Source organism: Zophobas morio, unplaced genomic scaffold, assembly GCF_036711695.1.
Source record: "Zophobas morio isolate AGI-343-1 ecotype UQ-CSIRO unplaced genomic scaffold, CSIRO_AGI_Zmor_V1 ptg000014l, whole genome shotgun sequence".
Taxonomy (NCBI): Eukaryota; Metazoa; Arthropoda; class Insecta; order Coleoptera; family Tenebrionidae; genus Zophobas; species Zophobas morio.
In genome coordinates this window covers 24,278,764-24,294,060 of record NW_026972119.1, presented here as the reverse complement: position 1 = coordinate 24,294,060, position 15,297 = coordinate 24,278,764, and the positions used below count along the sequence as shown (strand labels likewise).

The window sequence follows — 15,297 nt, the reverse complement described above, 5'->3', positions numbered from 1 at the left end:
TGAATTTTTCTCCTCCGAGTTTGCATTTTCAAATTTTCAGTTTTTCGATTTTCCAACCTTAAATGCTTCAGCAATTAGATTTTGCAATTTTTGATTAGCAATTTCACGAATTTGAAACTTTTAATTTTTCAATTTTTGGATTTGCACTTTTTCGTTTCAGTTTTTTATTTTCTTTATTTTTTAAAATTTTTCAATGTCCTGATTTTACAATTTTTCTTTTTTTTTAATGTGAAAATTTTTCGATTTTAAATTACCCAGTTTTCAATTTTTCGATTTTTCGGTTTAAGAATTTTTAATTTTTAGTTTTTTCATTTTTACAATTATTATCAGTCTCCCGATTTTTCAGTTTTCGATTCTTCAATTTTTCTAGTTTTTATTTTAAATTTGTAATAATTTGCAATTTCAGTAGTTTTCAACTTCTAATTTTTCAGTTTTTCGATTTTTCAATTTTTGATTCTTCAATTTTTCTATTTGCACTTTTTCGTTTCAGTTTTTTATTTTCTTTATTTTTTTCAATTTTTCGAATTTCAATGTCCTGATTTTATAATTTTTCTTTTTTTTAGTGTGAAAATTTTTCTATTTTATAGTTTTTCATTTTTTCGATTTTTCACTTTTAGAATTTTTAATCTTTCGTTTTTTCAATTTTACATTTTATCAGTCTCCATTCTCAATTTGTCTAGATTTTTTTTTAATTTGTAAGAATTTTAATTTAAAAATAAAATCCACTTTTTCAATTTTTCGATTCTTCAATTTTTGATCCTCAATTTTTCTAGTTTTCATTTTAAATTTGTAATTATTTTAATTTAAAATTTTTTCACTTTTTCAATTTTACGATTTTAGAAATTTTCCATTCTTCAATTATTGGATTTTTAAACTTTTTCATTTATTCGACTTTTCAATTTTTCGGTTCTTCAATTTGTCATTTCTTCAAATTTTCGATTTGCAATATTTCGTTTCGGTTTTTTATTTTCTTTTTACAATTTTTCGATTTTTCAGTGTTCCGGTTTTATAATTTTTGTCTTTGCAATTTAAATTTTTCTACTTTTTCGTTTCTTCAATTTTTCAATTTATAGTTTTTGAATTTTCCTTCGTGCTTCAATTTTACGATATGCAACTCTTTGAATTTGCATTTTCAAATTTTCAATTTTAGGATTTTCCAACTTTTCAAAGTTTCAACATTTAAATTTTGCAATTTTTGATTTACAATTTTATGAGTTTCTAATTTTTTATTTTTCTATTTTCCAATTTATTATGTTTCAATTTTTCGTTTCGGTTTTTCAGTGTTTTGATTTCTCTTTTTTTTTTCAAAGTGAAATTTTTCAATTCTTGGATTTTTCATTTATTCACTTTTATTTATTCGATTTTTCAATTTTTTGATTATTTTTTTTTTAATTTGTAGATTTTTTTTCAATTTTTCGATGTTTAATTTTTTGGTTCGTCGCTACTTAATTTTTCAGTTTTTCGATCTTCCAATGCGACAATTTTTCGATTTTACAAATTTTCACGATTCTACAATTTTTGGATTCGAATCGTTTTTGTTTCTTTCAATTTTTTTAAGTTTCCCGATTTTTAGTTTTTCAATGTTTTAATTTTTCGTCTTTTCAGTTCTTCGAATTGCAATTTTTTAATTTTTCACTTTTTCGATTTTTAATTTTCAATTTTTCAGGTTTTCATTTTTTCAATTTTTCGATTCGGTTTATTTCTTTAATTTTTTTAAATTGTCAGTTTTAAAATGTGATGATTTTTTCTTTTTTCAACCTAAAATTGTTCAATTATTGGATTTTTCAATTTTACGGTTTCCAATTTTTCAATTTTAGATTTTTTAATTTTTTGTTTCTTCAATTTTCAATTTGCGATTTTTCTAGTTTTCACTTTAAATATGCAATAATAATTAATTTAAAAAAATCTCTCTTTCGTTTTACGATTTTAGAATTTTTCCGATTTTCAATTATTGGATTTTAAAACTTTTTCATTTATTCGATTTTTCAATTTTTTAATCTTTCAATGTCACAATTTTTCGACTTTCCAATGTTGACGATTCATTAATTTTTTTCGATTTTAAAGTTTCTCGATTTTCGGTTTTTCAATTTTCAATCTTTCGTTTCTTCAATGCTTTTGGGATTTTTCGATTTTTCCACTTTTTCTGTTTGCAATTTTTCGTTTATTCAGTTTTCAGATTTTTCAATTTTTTTCCGACTTTTTCGTTTTTTCGGTTTTTCAAATTTTCGATTTTTCAACTTTTTGAACCAAAAGTTATAATAAAACTTTGAAAAATCTAAAAATTGGAAATCAAGGACTGAAAAATTGAAGAAACGAAAAATAATAAATCGAAAGATTAAAAACTAAGAAACTTGAAAATCGAAGTCACAAAAACACTACAAAAGGGCACAAAATAAAAAATAGTCAAAAGTTATTTCGACAGAACTTCCCTCATCGAATAATCGAAAAACAGTGGAATATTGAGAAACCAAAAAAGTAAAAATCAAAAACTGGAAAAAACCGAAAATCGAAATCCGAAAAGATTGAGCAATGGAAACATCAAAAAATCGGGAAATTGCAATATCCAAAAATTGAAAAATCCAGAAATTGGACAAAAACTTGAAAACACGAGACATTTAAAAAATCGACTAAATTTCAAAAGAACGTAAACTCGAAAAAAGTGAAAAAATAAAAATTTAAAATTCGAAAAATGGGTAAATCGAAAAAACTAAAATTTAAGAAGTTGAAAATTAAAATATCGGAAAATTGAAAAATCTAAAATTTTAAATTCGAAAAATTGCAAAATCGAAAATCCCAGAAAACAAAAATTTAAAATCGCAAAAATCAAGAAACGAAAAACCGAAAAATCGAGAAATCGAGAAGTCGAAAATTCGAAATATCGAAAAATTCAAAAACTCAAACATCAAGAACTCGAAACACTAAAAGATCGAAAAATCGAAAGCCGAAAAGTTGAAAATACGAAATAGGCCAAAATCGAAAAATCGGATTAAAAACACAAAAATTGATGAATTTAAAATTGAAAAATTTAAAATTGAAAAAAGAAATCGATAAATCGAAAAATCTATAAATTGAAAAATCAAAAAATCGAAATTTCGAAAAATTGAAAAACTTAAAATTTGAAAAATTTTAAAACTGAAAAATTGAAAAACCCAGACACCGAAATACCAAAAAACTCAAAAATTTAAAATTAAAAAATTCCAAAACTAAAATTACGAAAAATTGGAAAATTGAATAACTGAAAAAGCGAAAAATTGGAAAATCGAGAAGTCGAAAATTCGAAACATCGAAAAATTCAAACACCCAAACATCAAGAAATCGAAACACCAAAAGATCGACAAATCGAAAGTCGAAAAGTTGAAAATACGAAATAGGCCACAATCGAAAAATTACAAGTTACAAAAAAAGCGACCAAAAATAAGATTGTGACTTTTTTGTCAACAGAAAAAAGTGACTTTTTGTTCAAAAAACAAAACAAAAACAAGTCACAAAAATGCGACAGAAAAACAAGAAAGACGTCCATACAAAAAATGTGTTATATTTATATTGCAAAAAGCCAGTAAAAGATTTAAAAAAAATGCACCATAAAAAAAGATCAAAAAGGAACAAAAATTGCGATTAAAAAAAGTTATAAAAAAGCAACAAAACAAAAAGAAAAATAGATTATAAGAATTCCATAAAAGAGGGACCAAATTCTAAAAAAAGAACTACAAAAAAATGCGATAAAAAAGACGGACAAAAAAAAGGTTGTAGCTTGCTTTGTCACAAAAAAAGATAACAAAAAGTCACAAAAAAAATCGTAAAAAATGTATTAAAAAACGCCAAAAAACAAAATAACAAAAAAGCGATAAAAAAGCGACAAAAGACGATTGAAAAATGTCAAAAAGAGGCGACAAAATAAGAATTTTAAAAAATACATAAAAAATGTGACAAAAATGGTTAAAAATTGGACAGATGAGAAAAAAGCTTTTTTTCTCGCAAAAAAACGATTAAAATTACGTTACAGGTGACAAAAAGACGCCAAATACAAAAAATGCGACAAAAAAGCGATAAAAAATGTCGCAAAAGGGGGCAAAACAGACTAAAACGCAGATTATAAAAAAAGAGATGGTAAAAAATTTGACGAAACGACAACATTTGTGAACATTTTTCAATTATTCGATTTTTTAGTATTAAATTTTTTAGTTTTTCGTTTTTTCAATTTTGATTCTTAATTTTAATTTGTAATAACAATTTTTCACTTTTTCAGTTTTAGAAATTTTCCATTCTTCAATTATTGCACTTTTAAACTTTTTCATTTGTTCGACTTTCAATTTTTGGTTCTTCAAATTTTCGAAATTCCGAAAATCGAAATCCGAAAAGATTGAGCAATCGAATCATCAAAAAATCGGGAAATTGCAAAATCCCAAATTGAAATGTTGAAAAACTGAGAAATCGAAACCTTGAAAAAAACAAGACATTTTAAAAATCGACTAACCCAAAAATCAAAAACCTGAAGAATTAAAAATTTAAAAATTCGAAAAATGAGTAAATCGAAAAATCTAAAATTTAACAAATTGAAAAATTAAAATATCGGAAAATTGAAAAATCCAAAATCTAAAATTTAAAAATCGAAAAGCCGAGAGTCGGAAATTCGAAACATCGAAAAATTCCAGAACTGAAATTACGAAAAATCAGAAAATCGAATAACTGAAAAATCGAAAAATTGGAAAATCAAAAAGCCGAGAAGTCGAAAATTCGAAACATCGAAAAATTCAAAAACTGAAAAATCGGAAAATTTAAAAACGGAAAAACTGAAAAACCGAGAAGGCGAAAAATTGAAAGATCAAGAAACCGAAACTCCATAAAACTCAAAAATTTAAAAATCCAAAAATTGAAGTATCAAAGAAGTGAAAAATCGAAATATCGACAAACTGAAAAATCTAAAGCTTTAAAAATTGAAAAATTAAATACCAAAAAACTGAATAATCGAAATAATGAAATATCCCAAAACTGAAACATCGAAAAATCTAAAATTTAAAACATTGAAAAATTGAAATATCGAAAAATCGAAAAGCCGAGACATCAAAAATCCAAAATCGCGAAAACTGAACAATCAAGAAATTGAAAAATTGGAAAATCCAATGATTAAAAAAAATTGGAAAAAAGAAAAGCTAAAAAATCGGAAAAATCGAAACATTGAAAAATCGAAAAAGTATAAAATGAAAACTTTGAAAAAGGCTTTTTTAGGTGACCATTGCAAATATAATCGTTTTAGATCTCCAATCACGTCCCTGAAATGTCACTTTTTCGTATTGAAATGTCAAAATTACTTTTTTTTGGACTCATATGTCACTTTTTTGTACTCAAATGTCAAAAATAACTTACTTTTGCGTCCTTGGCCTTGTGTTTTTGTCCAACATTCCAACATTTTTTAAATAAAGAAGCCAAGTGTCGTTGCCAAACAAAATCTTTCTGATGGTGAACTCCAAATTAATGAATATTATTATGAAACAGTACGGTACCAATTTTTATAACCTCAAAACCACTTACATAACCAATTATTATTTATTATTATATTGTGATTGTGTGAACTCTCGGCCGAAAAAGTTCTTCTTTATGGCCTTGATACACAAGTAACTAATTTGTTTTTGTCATCTTTTTAGATTATAAAAACACCAAAAAATAGGCAAAGAGTCACAACTGTAAAATATAAAGCATACGTTTAAAGTCGGTTTTTTATTTACTTTATTTTTATTTTTTTTGCAATTCCATTAGTTTTCGACTTTTAATTTTTCAATTTTTTATTCCGCAATTTTTCGTTTCGGTTTTTCAATATTTTCATTTTATAATTTTTGGATTTTCCAATTTTTCGATTCGTACATTTTTCCTTCTGGCATTTTTTTAAGTTTCCTGACTTCTAGTTTGTCAATGTTTCAATTTTTCGTTTTTTCAGTTCTTCGAATAAAAAAATCGAAAAATTGCAGAATTGTAAAATCGAAAAATTAAAAATGAAAAATCGAAAAAGTAAGAACGAAAAATCGAAAAATTGGAAATGAAGGACTTGAAAAATTGAAGAAAAGAAAAATTAAAAATCGAAAAGTGACATTTACCAAACAGAATCCTTTTTTGAAGCTCTTTTTGTCACCTTTTTTGTTTATTAATTTTTTTAAAGTATTCATATTGTTTATTTATCTTCTCGTAGTCTCCTTGCAGAACCCCTCACCAGCGTCGTCCCAGAATCGGACCTATTTTTCCGCGACGAATTCGAACCCCTCGACTGCGAAATGAAAAAAATGACCCTGTTAATGGACTTCGACGAGCCTTCCACCAGACACAAAACGGCTTCTTTCGACAACTTACTAGAGTACGACGACGTTCGGTAACAAAACCAAAAATTAAAAAAAAAACATAAAACGAACAAAATTCCAGTATCTCTCTAGCGTCCATGTCCTCCAGATACAGCGAAGACTCGCGATACTCCGCCAGAGTCCAGAGCACCGCCACCAACGAAAGCATCGAGTACGAACACTTGAAGCCCTGCCTCTTAACCATCGAAGCCCTCAGTACGTACAAAAAAATCGAGAATGTATTTAATAATGATTTCTAGGACACTACAAGAAGCACCACAACAAGAACTTCTACCAATCGCAAGTCGAGGAAAAAATCTACGAGCCCGGCATCATCGCGTCCAGCGAGAGGTGAATCAAACCAAAATAAACCAACTCCGTCTAATATTATTATTCATTCAAGAGTTGTGCGAATGTTGGCAAAAATTCTGCATGTTGGAATGGACCCAGACAGGAGTAGTGCTTGCTATCAACCAACTATTTTTACGTGCTCGTCCAAAACCCCGTTCTTTTTCGAGCTCTTCTCGAGGACCATGTGGCTTCTTTCGAAAACGCGACGCGAAATGAAAGCTTCCACCATTCACGACTACGATAAAGTTTGTACAAGTTGATTCCGACCAGTTTGACCTGGCTTAACCCATCGTTGTTTGACGCACTAACATGCATACCCTTCCAGGTCGTCTACGTCTTATCAAAGCAAGTAAAGCTTGTCTTAGACGAGAAACCCATGGACTTGAAAAAATTAACTGAAAAGTTCGCGCAAATTAGCTATCAGACGGTCATGGAGATATGGCAGGTATTTCAGGCGCGACGCCACTGACTATATTGCTATTGTTTGTGTTAAATATGCAGTTAAGGGGACTCGCTAGACGAGGTATAACATTTTTTTGGTTTTTTGTATGAAAAATTGATATTAACATAGATGTATCATACATCAAACTGCAGCTTTTTTCGTATTCTAGAGCGCAGAGACCAGTTCAATCAATTAAAAAAATATGGCTGAGAAATATCGTAAAAAAGCACCATTGTATGTTTGCTTATTTTCAGTTTTCCGATTTCTAAAGTATTTTTTTTTATTTGTCCGTTTCTGGACTTCCTAAAGTTTCGATTTTTCACATCTTCAATTCTTCAATTTTTCGATTTTTTAAGATCACGATTTTTCAATTTTGCTTTTTTAGATTTTCGATTTCTCAATTTTCCAATTTTTTAATTTATCAATTTTTTTAATATTTCTTTCAGTTATGAAATTTTTCAATATTTCAATTTTTCGACTTTTCGATTTTTGAATTGATGGATTTTTTTTCATTTCTCAATTTTTCAATTTTTAACTTTCCTCAATTTCTCGATCCTCCGATTTTTCGTTTTCTCGAAGTCTTGGTTTTTGAATTTTTCGATGTTTCGATTTTTGGATTTCTCGGTTTTTAGATTTTTTTCTTTTGAGCTTTTCAATTTTTGGATTTTCCAATTTTTCAATGTCCCGATTTTTCAATTTTTCAAATTGAATTGGATTTCTCGATTTTTCAATTTTGCGATATTTTAATTATTCAATGTTTTAAATTTTAGAATTTTCGATTTCTCGATTTTTGACTTTTCAGTTCTTCAGTATTTAAATTTTTCAATTTTTCAAATTTTTGCGTTAAATTTTCAGTTTTCTGATTTCTCAATTAATTTATTTTTGATTTTCCCACTTCTCAAAGTTTCGATTTTTCAGTTCTTCAATTCTTCGATTTTTCGACTTCGCTTTATTGGTTTTTCGATTTCTCAATTTTTGGATATTTCTTTCAGTTTTGATATTTTTCAATACTTCGATTCTTTGATTTTTCGACTTCTAGATTTTCTATTTTTTATTTTTGGATGTTCAGTTTTTTGTTTTTTATACCTTAGATTTTTCAATGTTTCGGTTGTTTTATATTTCAATTTCTCAATTTTTCAAATTTTCCATATTTTAATTTTTAAATTTCTAGATTTTTCGGTTTCTCGAGTTTCCAGTTCTATATTTTAATTCTTCAAATTTCCGAATTTTTAAATTTTTTGAGATTTCAATTTATTGAGATTCGGATGTTTCGATGTTTTGATTATTCAATCTCTCGCTTTATCAATTTTTCCATATTTAAGTTTTCAATTTTTCGATTTTGGCCTATTTCGGTTTCTCATTTTTTTTATTTTTCGCCTTCTCTATTTTTCGACTCCTCGATTTTTTTGTCTTTTGATTTTTCGGTTTCTCGACTTCTAGATTTTCTATTTTTAATTTTTGGATTTTCAGTTTTTTGTTTTTTATACTTTAGATTTTTCAATGTTTCGATTGTTTTATATTTCAATTTCTCAATTTTTCAAATTTTCCATGTTTTAATTTTTAAATTTCTAGATTTTTCGGTTTCTCGAGTTTCCAGTTCTATATTTTAATTCTTCAAATTTCCGAATTTTTAAATTTTTTGAGATTTCAATTTATTGAGATTCGGATGTTTCGATGTTTTGATTATTCAATCTCTCGCTTTATCAATTTTTCCATATTTAAGTTTTCAATTTTTCGATTTTGGCCTATTTCGGTTTCTCACTTTTTTTATTTTTCGCCTTCTCTATTTTTCGACTCCTCGATTTTTTTGTCTTTTGATTTTTCGGTTTCTCGATCTCTCAATTTTTGAATTTTACAATGTTTCGATTTTTCGATTTGTTGGTTTTTCGATTTTTGCTTTTCGGTTTCTCGATTTTTCGATGTTTAGATTTTTGATTTATCCGATTTTTCAATTTTCCTATTTTTTTAATTTTCCCCTTTTCGATTCGTTGATTTTTCAGTTTTTCGATTTTTAAATTTTCGAATTTTTATTTTTTTGAATTTTTGATGTTTGGATTTCTCCATTTTTTTTTAATTTTCAGTTTTTCAATTTATTAACTTTACGATATTTCAGTTTTGCTCGATTTCGATTTCTCAATTTTTCGATATATTACTGTTGGGATTTTTCAATTTATCGATTCTTCGATTTCTCGATTCTTCAAATTTTCGGTTTCTCGAATTTCTTCATTTTTCGATTTCTCAATTTTCCGATGTTTCAGTTTTACGATTTTTAATTTTTTTTATTTTCCAGTTTTCAATTTTTGACGTTTCTAAATTTTTCGATTTCTCAATTTTTCGATCAACTGATTTTTTTATTTTCCCATTTCTCTATTTCTCGATTTTTCAATTCTTCCTTCAATTGTGATTTTTCAATTTTTCGATTTCTGAATTTTTCAATGTTTCAGTTTGGGATTTTTTCACAGTTTCGATTCTTTAATTTTCCTTCCAATTTTAGGTTTTTCAATGTTTCAGCTTTGAAATTTTGCAATATTTCGTTTCTTCAATTTTTCAAATTTTTGATGTGTTTTTTCGGTTTTTAAATTTTTCGAAATTTTAATTTGTCAGTTTTTAAAGTTTTAGGTTTTTAGATTTCTCATTATCTCGACTTTTCGGTTTTTCTGTTCCGTGATTTTTCAATTTGTCGAATTTTTAAATTTTAGATTTTTTGTTTCCTTTGATGTTTTGAGTTCTCGATCATTCGATTTTCTGAGTTTTCAGGCTTGGATTTTTTTTTGTTGTTCAATTCCTGGATTTTTAAAATTTTTGCTTTTTAAATTTTCCTATTTATCAACTTACTGGGATTCAATGTTCTGATTTTTTGATTGTTCAATTTCTCGATTTTTTGAATTTTTAGTTTTTGATGCGATTTTTTTTTTCAAAAATTTTCAGTTTTTCAATTTATTAACTTCACGATACTTCAGTTTTGCTCGATTTCGATTTCTCAATTTTTCGACATATTACTGTTGGGATTGTTCAATTTATCGATTCCTCGATTTCTCGATTCTTCATATTTTCGGTTTCTCGAATTTCTTCATTTTTCGATTTCTCAATTTTCCGATGTTTCAGTTTTACGATTTTTAAATTTTTTTATTTTTCAGTTTTGAATTTTTGACGTTTCTAAATTTTTCGATTTCTCAATTTTTCGATCAACTGATTTTTTTATTTTCCCATTTCTCTATTTCTCGATTTTTCAATTCTTCCTTCAATTGTGATTTTTCAATTTTTCGATTTCTGAATTTTTCAATGTTTCAGTTTGGGATTTTTTCACAGTTTCGATTCTTTAATTTTCCTTCCAATTTTAGGTTTTTCAATGTTTCAACTTTGAAATTTTGCAATATTTCGTTTCTTCAATTTTTCAAATTTTTGATGTGTTTTTTCGGTTTTTAAATTTTTCGATATTTTAATTTTTCAGTTTTTAAAGTTTTAGGTTTTTAGATTTCTCACTATCTCGACTTTTCGGTTTTTCAGTTCCATGATTTTTCAATCTGTCGAATTTTTAAATTTTAGATTTTTTGTTTCCTTTGATGTTTTGAGTTCTCGATCATTCGATTTTCTGAGTTTTCAGGCTTGCATTTTTTTTGTTGTTCAATTCCTGGATTTTTAAAATTTTTGCTTTTTAAATTTTCCTATTTATCAACTTACTGGGATTCAATGTTCTGATTTTTTGATTGTTCAATTTCTCGATTTTTTTAATTTTCAGTTTTTGATGCGATTTTTTTTTTCAAAAACTTTCAGTTTTTCAATTTATTAACTTTACGATACTTCAGTTTTGTTCGATTTCGATTTCTCAATTTTTCGATATATTACTGTGGGATTTTTCAATTTATCGATTCTTCGATTTCTCGATTCTTTATATTTTCGATTTCTCGAATTTCTTCATTTTTCGATTTCTCAATTTTCCGATGTTTCAGTTTTACGATTTTTAATTTTTTTTATTTTCCAGTTTTCAATTTTTGACGTTTCTAAATTTTTCGATTTCTCAATTTTTCGATCAACTGATTTTTTTATTTTCCCATTTCTCTATTTCTCGATTTTTCAATTCTTCCTTCAATTGTGATTTTTCAATTTTTCGATTTCTGAATTTTTTAATGTTTCAGTTTGGGATTTTTTCACAGTTTCGATTCTTTAATTTTCCTTCCAATTTTAGGTTTTTCAATGTTTCAGTTTTGAAATTTTGCAATATTTCGTTTCTTCAATTTTTCAAATTTTTGATATTGTGTTTTTTGGTTTTTAAATTTTTCGAAATTTTAATTTTTCAGTTTTTAAAGTTTTAGGTTTTTAGATTTCTCACTATCTCGACTTTTCGGTTTTTCAGTTCCATGATTTTTCAATTTGTCGAATTTTTAAATTTTAGATTTTTTGTTTTCTTTGATGTTTTGAGTTCTCGATCATTCGATTTTCTGAGTTTTCAGGTTTGCATTTTTTTTGTTGTTCAATTCCTGGATTTTTAAAATTTTTGCTTTTTAAATTTTCCTATTTATCAACTTACTGGGATTCAATGTTCTGATTTTTTGATTGTTCAATTTCTCGATTTTTTTAATTTTCAGTTTTTGATGCGATTTTTTTTTTCAAAAATTTTCAGTTTTTCAATTTATTAACTTTACGATACTTCAGTTTTGCTCGATTTCGATTTCTCAAATTTTTCGATATATTACTGTGGGATTTTTCAATTTATCGATTCTTCATATTTTCGGTTTCTCGAATTTCTTCATTTTTCGATTTCTCAATTTTCCGATGTTTCAGTTTTACGATTTTTAATTTTTTTTATTTTCCAGTTTTCAATTTTTGACGTTTCTAAATTTTTCGATTTCTCAATTTTTCGATCAACTGATTTTTTTATTTTCCCATTTCTCTATTTCTCGGTTTTTCAATTCTTCCTTCAATTGTGATTTTTCAATTTTTCGATTTCTGAATTTTTCAATGTTTCAGTTTGGGATTTTTTCACTGTTTCGATTCTTTAATTTTTCTTCCAATTTTAGGTTTTTCAATGTTTCAGCTTTGAAATTTTGCAATATTTCGTTTCTTCAATTTTTCAAATTTTTGATATTGTGTTTTTTCGGTTTTTAAATTTTTCGATATTTTAATTTTTCAGTTCTTAAAGTTTTAGGCTTTTAGATTTCTCACTATCTCGACTTTTCGGTTTTTCAGTTCCATGATTTTTCAATTTGTCGAATTTTTAAATTTTAGATTTTTTGTTTTCTTTGATGTTTTGAGTTCTCGATCATTCGATTTTCTGAGTTTTCAGGCTTGGATTTTTTTTGTTGTTCAATCTCTGGATTTAAAAAATTTTTGCTTTTTAAATCTTCCTATTTATCAACTTACTGGGATTCAATGTTCTGATTTTTTGATTGTTCAATTTCTCGATTTTTTTAATTTTCAGTTTTTGATGAGATTTTTTTTTTCAAAAATTTTCAGTTTTTCAATTTATTAACTTTACGATACTTCAGTTTTGCTCGATTTCGATTTCTCAATTTTTCGATATATTACTGTTGGGATTTTTCAATTTATCGATTCTTCAAATTTTCGGTTTCTCGAATTTCTTCATTTTTCGATTTCTCAATTTTCCGATGTTTCAGTTTTACGATTTTTAATTTTTTTTATTTTCCAGTTTTCAATTTTTGACGTTTCTAAATTTTTCGATTTCTCAATTTTTCGATCAACTGATTTTTTTATTTTCCCATTTCTCTATTTCTCGGTTTTTCAATTCTTCCTTCAATTGTGATTTTTCAATTTTTCGATTTCTGAATTTTTCAATGTTTCAGTTTGGGATTTTTTCACAGTTTCGATTCTTTAATTTTCCTTCCAATTTTAGGTTTTCCAATGTTTCAGCTTTGAAATTTTGCAATATTTCGTTTCTTCAATTTTTCAAATTTTTGATATTGTTTTTTGGTTTTTAAATTTTTCGATATTTTAATTTGTCAGTTTTTAAAGTTTTAGGTTTTTAGATTTCTCACTATCTCGACTTTTCGGTTTTTCAGTTCCATGATTTTTCAATTAGTCGAATTTTTAAATTTTAGATTTTTTGTTTTCTTTGATGTTTTGAGTTCTCGATCATTCGATTTTCTGAGTTTTCAGGCTTGGATTTTTTTTGTTGTTCAATTCCTGGATTTTTAAAATTTTTGCTTTTTAAATTCTCCTATTTATCAACTTACTGGGATTCAATGTTCTGATTTTTTGATTGTTCAATTTCTCGATTTTTTTAATTTTCAGTTTTTGATGCGATTTTTTTTTTCAAAAATTTTCAGTTTTTCAATTTATTAACTTTACGATACTTCAGTTTTGCTCGATTTCGATTTCTCAATTTTTCGATATATTACTGTGGGATTTTTCAATTTATCGATTCTTCGATTTCTCGATTCTTCATATTTTCGGTTTCTCGAATTTCTTCATTTTTCGATTTCTCAATTTTCCGATGTTTCAGTTTTACGATTTTTAATTTTTTTTATTTTCCAGTTTTCAATTTTTGACGTTTCTAAATTTTTCGATCAACTGATTTTTTTATTTTCGCATTTCTCTATTTCTCGATTTTTCAATTCTTCCTTCGTGATTTTTCAATTTTTCGATTTCTGAATTTTTCAATGTTTCAGTTTTGGATTTTTTCACTTTTCCGATTCTTCAATTTTCTTTCCATTTTTCAGTTTTTCAAAATGTCAGTTTTGAATTTTTTCACTTTTTCGATTTTTCAATTTTCCTTCCATTTTTCAGTTCTGGGATTTTGTAATGTTTCGGTTCTTCAATTTTTCCATTTTTTGATGTTTCGATTTCTCGGTTTTTCAATTTTTCGATAGGTATTTTAATTTTTCAAGTTCTACATTTTCCGTTAATTTTTTTGTTTTCCTTGATGTTTTGATTTGTCGATTATTCGATTTTTCAAGTTCTCGGTTTAGATTTTTTGGTTTTCCAATTCTTCGATTTTTAAATTGTTTAATTTTTAGATCGTTGAATTTCTCGATTTTTAGATTTTTCAATTTTTCGGTTTACCGATTTTTTTTTCATTTATAATGTTTCAATTTTTCAATTATTAAAATACAGAGCGTTTAAAAATAGAACTGTGCATTTAATTTGTCCCCTTAACCTTTACCTAAATAACAAAAAAACGGTATTAATAATACATTTAGGCGAATAAAGTAATAGACGGGATTGATAAGCCTTGTTTGCTCTACAGTGTCTAAATTGTGTTTTATCACTACTACTACTAATAAATAATAAACGAGTCGCTACTCGACGCAATAAACACGCTTTCCTTTCCAGAAAGAAAAAGAAGAAGAGTTGAAGAACGTTTTTGAACACAATCCAAGTGTCAAAGTTCTAAAAAAGCGCTTCCGGAAACAAAACGAACAAATAATTTACAAGCAGCGGATGAATTATATTAAAACGGGAACTATGTTTCCGAAAATTATCGAAAAGGTGGTTTTTCGCCCCCTTGTTAGTTTCATTACTATTATTATTTTTTTTGTTTTTGTTTTTAGAAAATCAACGGAAACTTTGTTGCTAAGTTGGCCCCAGACGAACGCAATTTGCTTGTCAACGATTACAACGTCATCACTAAAACTGCAGGCGACGTACAAGTGCATTCCCTCGCTGACGTCACACATATAGTGGAGGGGAAGGCTTGCCCTCACGTCATCAACAACACGTAAAGCATAATCACACATAAAAACATATACCTACCTACCTACACCTTGATTTTTTTTTCCAGCGTGAAGGACCCCCAACTCGCCTTTTCCATCCTTCTTAATAACAGCTTCTGGATTAACTTCAAAGGTGCCGATAAAAAAATGGCGAGTTATTGGTGTGACGCTCTAAATTTGCTGCTACGTGAGCGCGGCTGTCTCGGTTTGGCTTAAGTGTAAATTTGGGTTTTTAGACAAAGACAACCGGAGTTCTTATTATGAAAATGAATTGAAGGAATTGGTGGAAATGGATTTGGTTTTGCATTTGATTGAACTGCAGAATGTGACGATACCGAAAAAGGCGCCCCCTGTGCCAAGGCCACCGTTCGAAATGAAACCTGTGGTTCCGCCGAAGCCTAAGAATTATCCAGGCGGCGGGGTTAAGTGAAAATTTAGGAACGAGTTGGCTTAAATCTTATTATTTTACATATTTTTACATTTATGATAATAAATTTTTTATACTTTA

The 15,297-nt window shown here is 27.0% G+C and overlaps 1 protein-coding gene across 1 annotated transcript in view; it reads left to right on the top strand.

Annotated features, from left to right (window-relative positions):
* LOC135128691 (engulfment and cell motility protein 1-like) overlaps nucleotides 1-15,297 on the top strand; it is a 30,273-nt gene extending 14,976 nt beyond the window's left edge. Inside the window, exons 5-13 of the mRNA XM_064055706.1 lie at nucleotides 6,182-6,358; nucleotides 6,409-6,542; nucleotides 6,587-6,677; nucleotides 6,730-6,922; nucleotides 7,003-7,122; nucleotides 14,410-14,565; nucleotides 14,628-14,794; nucleotides 14,858-14,976; nucleotides 15,026-15,297. Of these exons, the coding sequence (XP_063911776.1) occupies nucleotides 6,182-6,358; nucleotides 6,409-6,542; nucleotides 6,587-6,677; nucleotides 6,730-6,922; nucleotides 7,003-7,122; nucleotides 14,410-14,565; nucleotides 14,628-14,794; nucleotides 14,858-14,976; nucleotides 15,026-15,219 (1,351 nt within the window). The 3' untranslated portion in view covers nucleotides 15,220-15,297. The remainder of the gene's footprint in view (nucleotides 1-6,181; nucleotides 6,359-6,408; nucleotides 6,543-6,586; nucleotides 6,678-6,729; nucleotides 6,923-7,002; nucleotides 7,123-14,409; nucleotides 14,566-14,627; nucleotides 14,795-14,857; nucleotides 14,977-15,025) is intronic.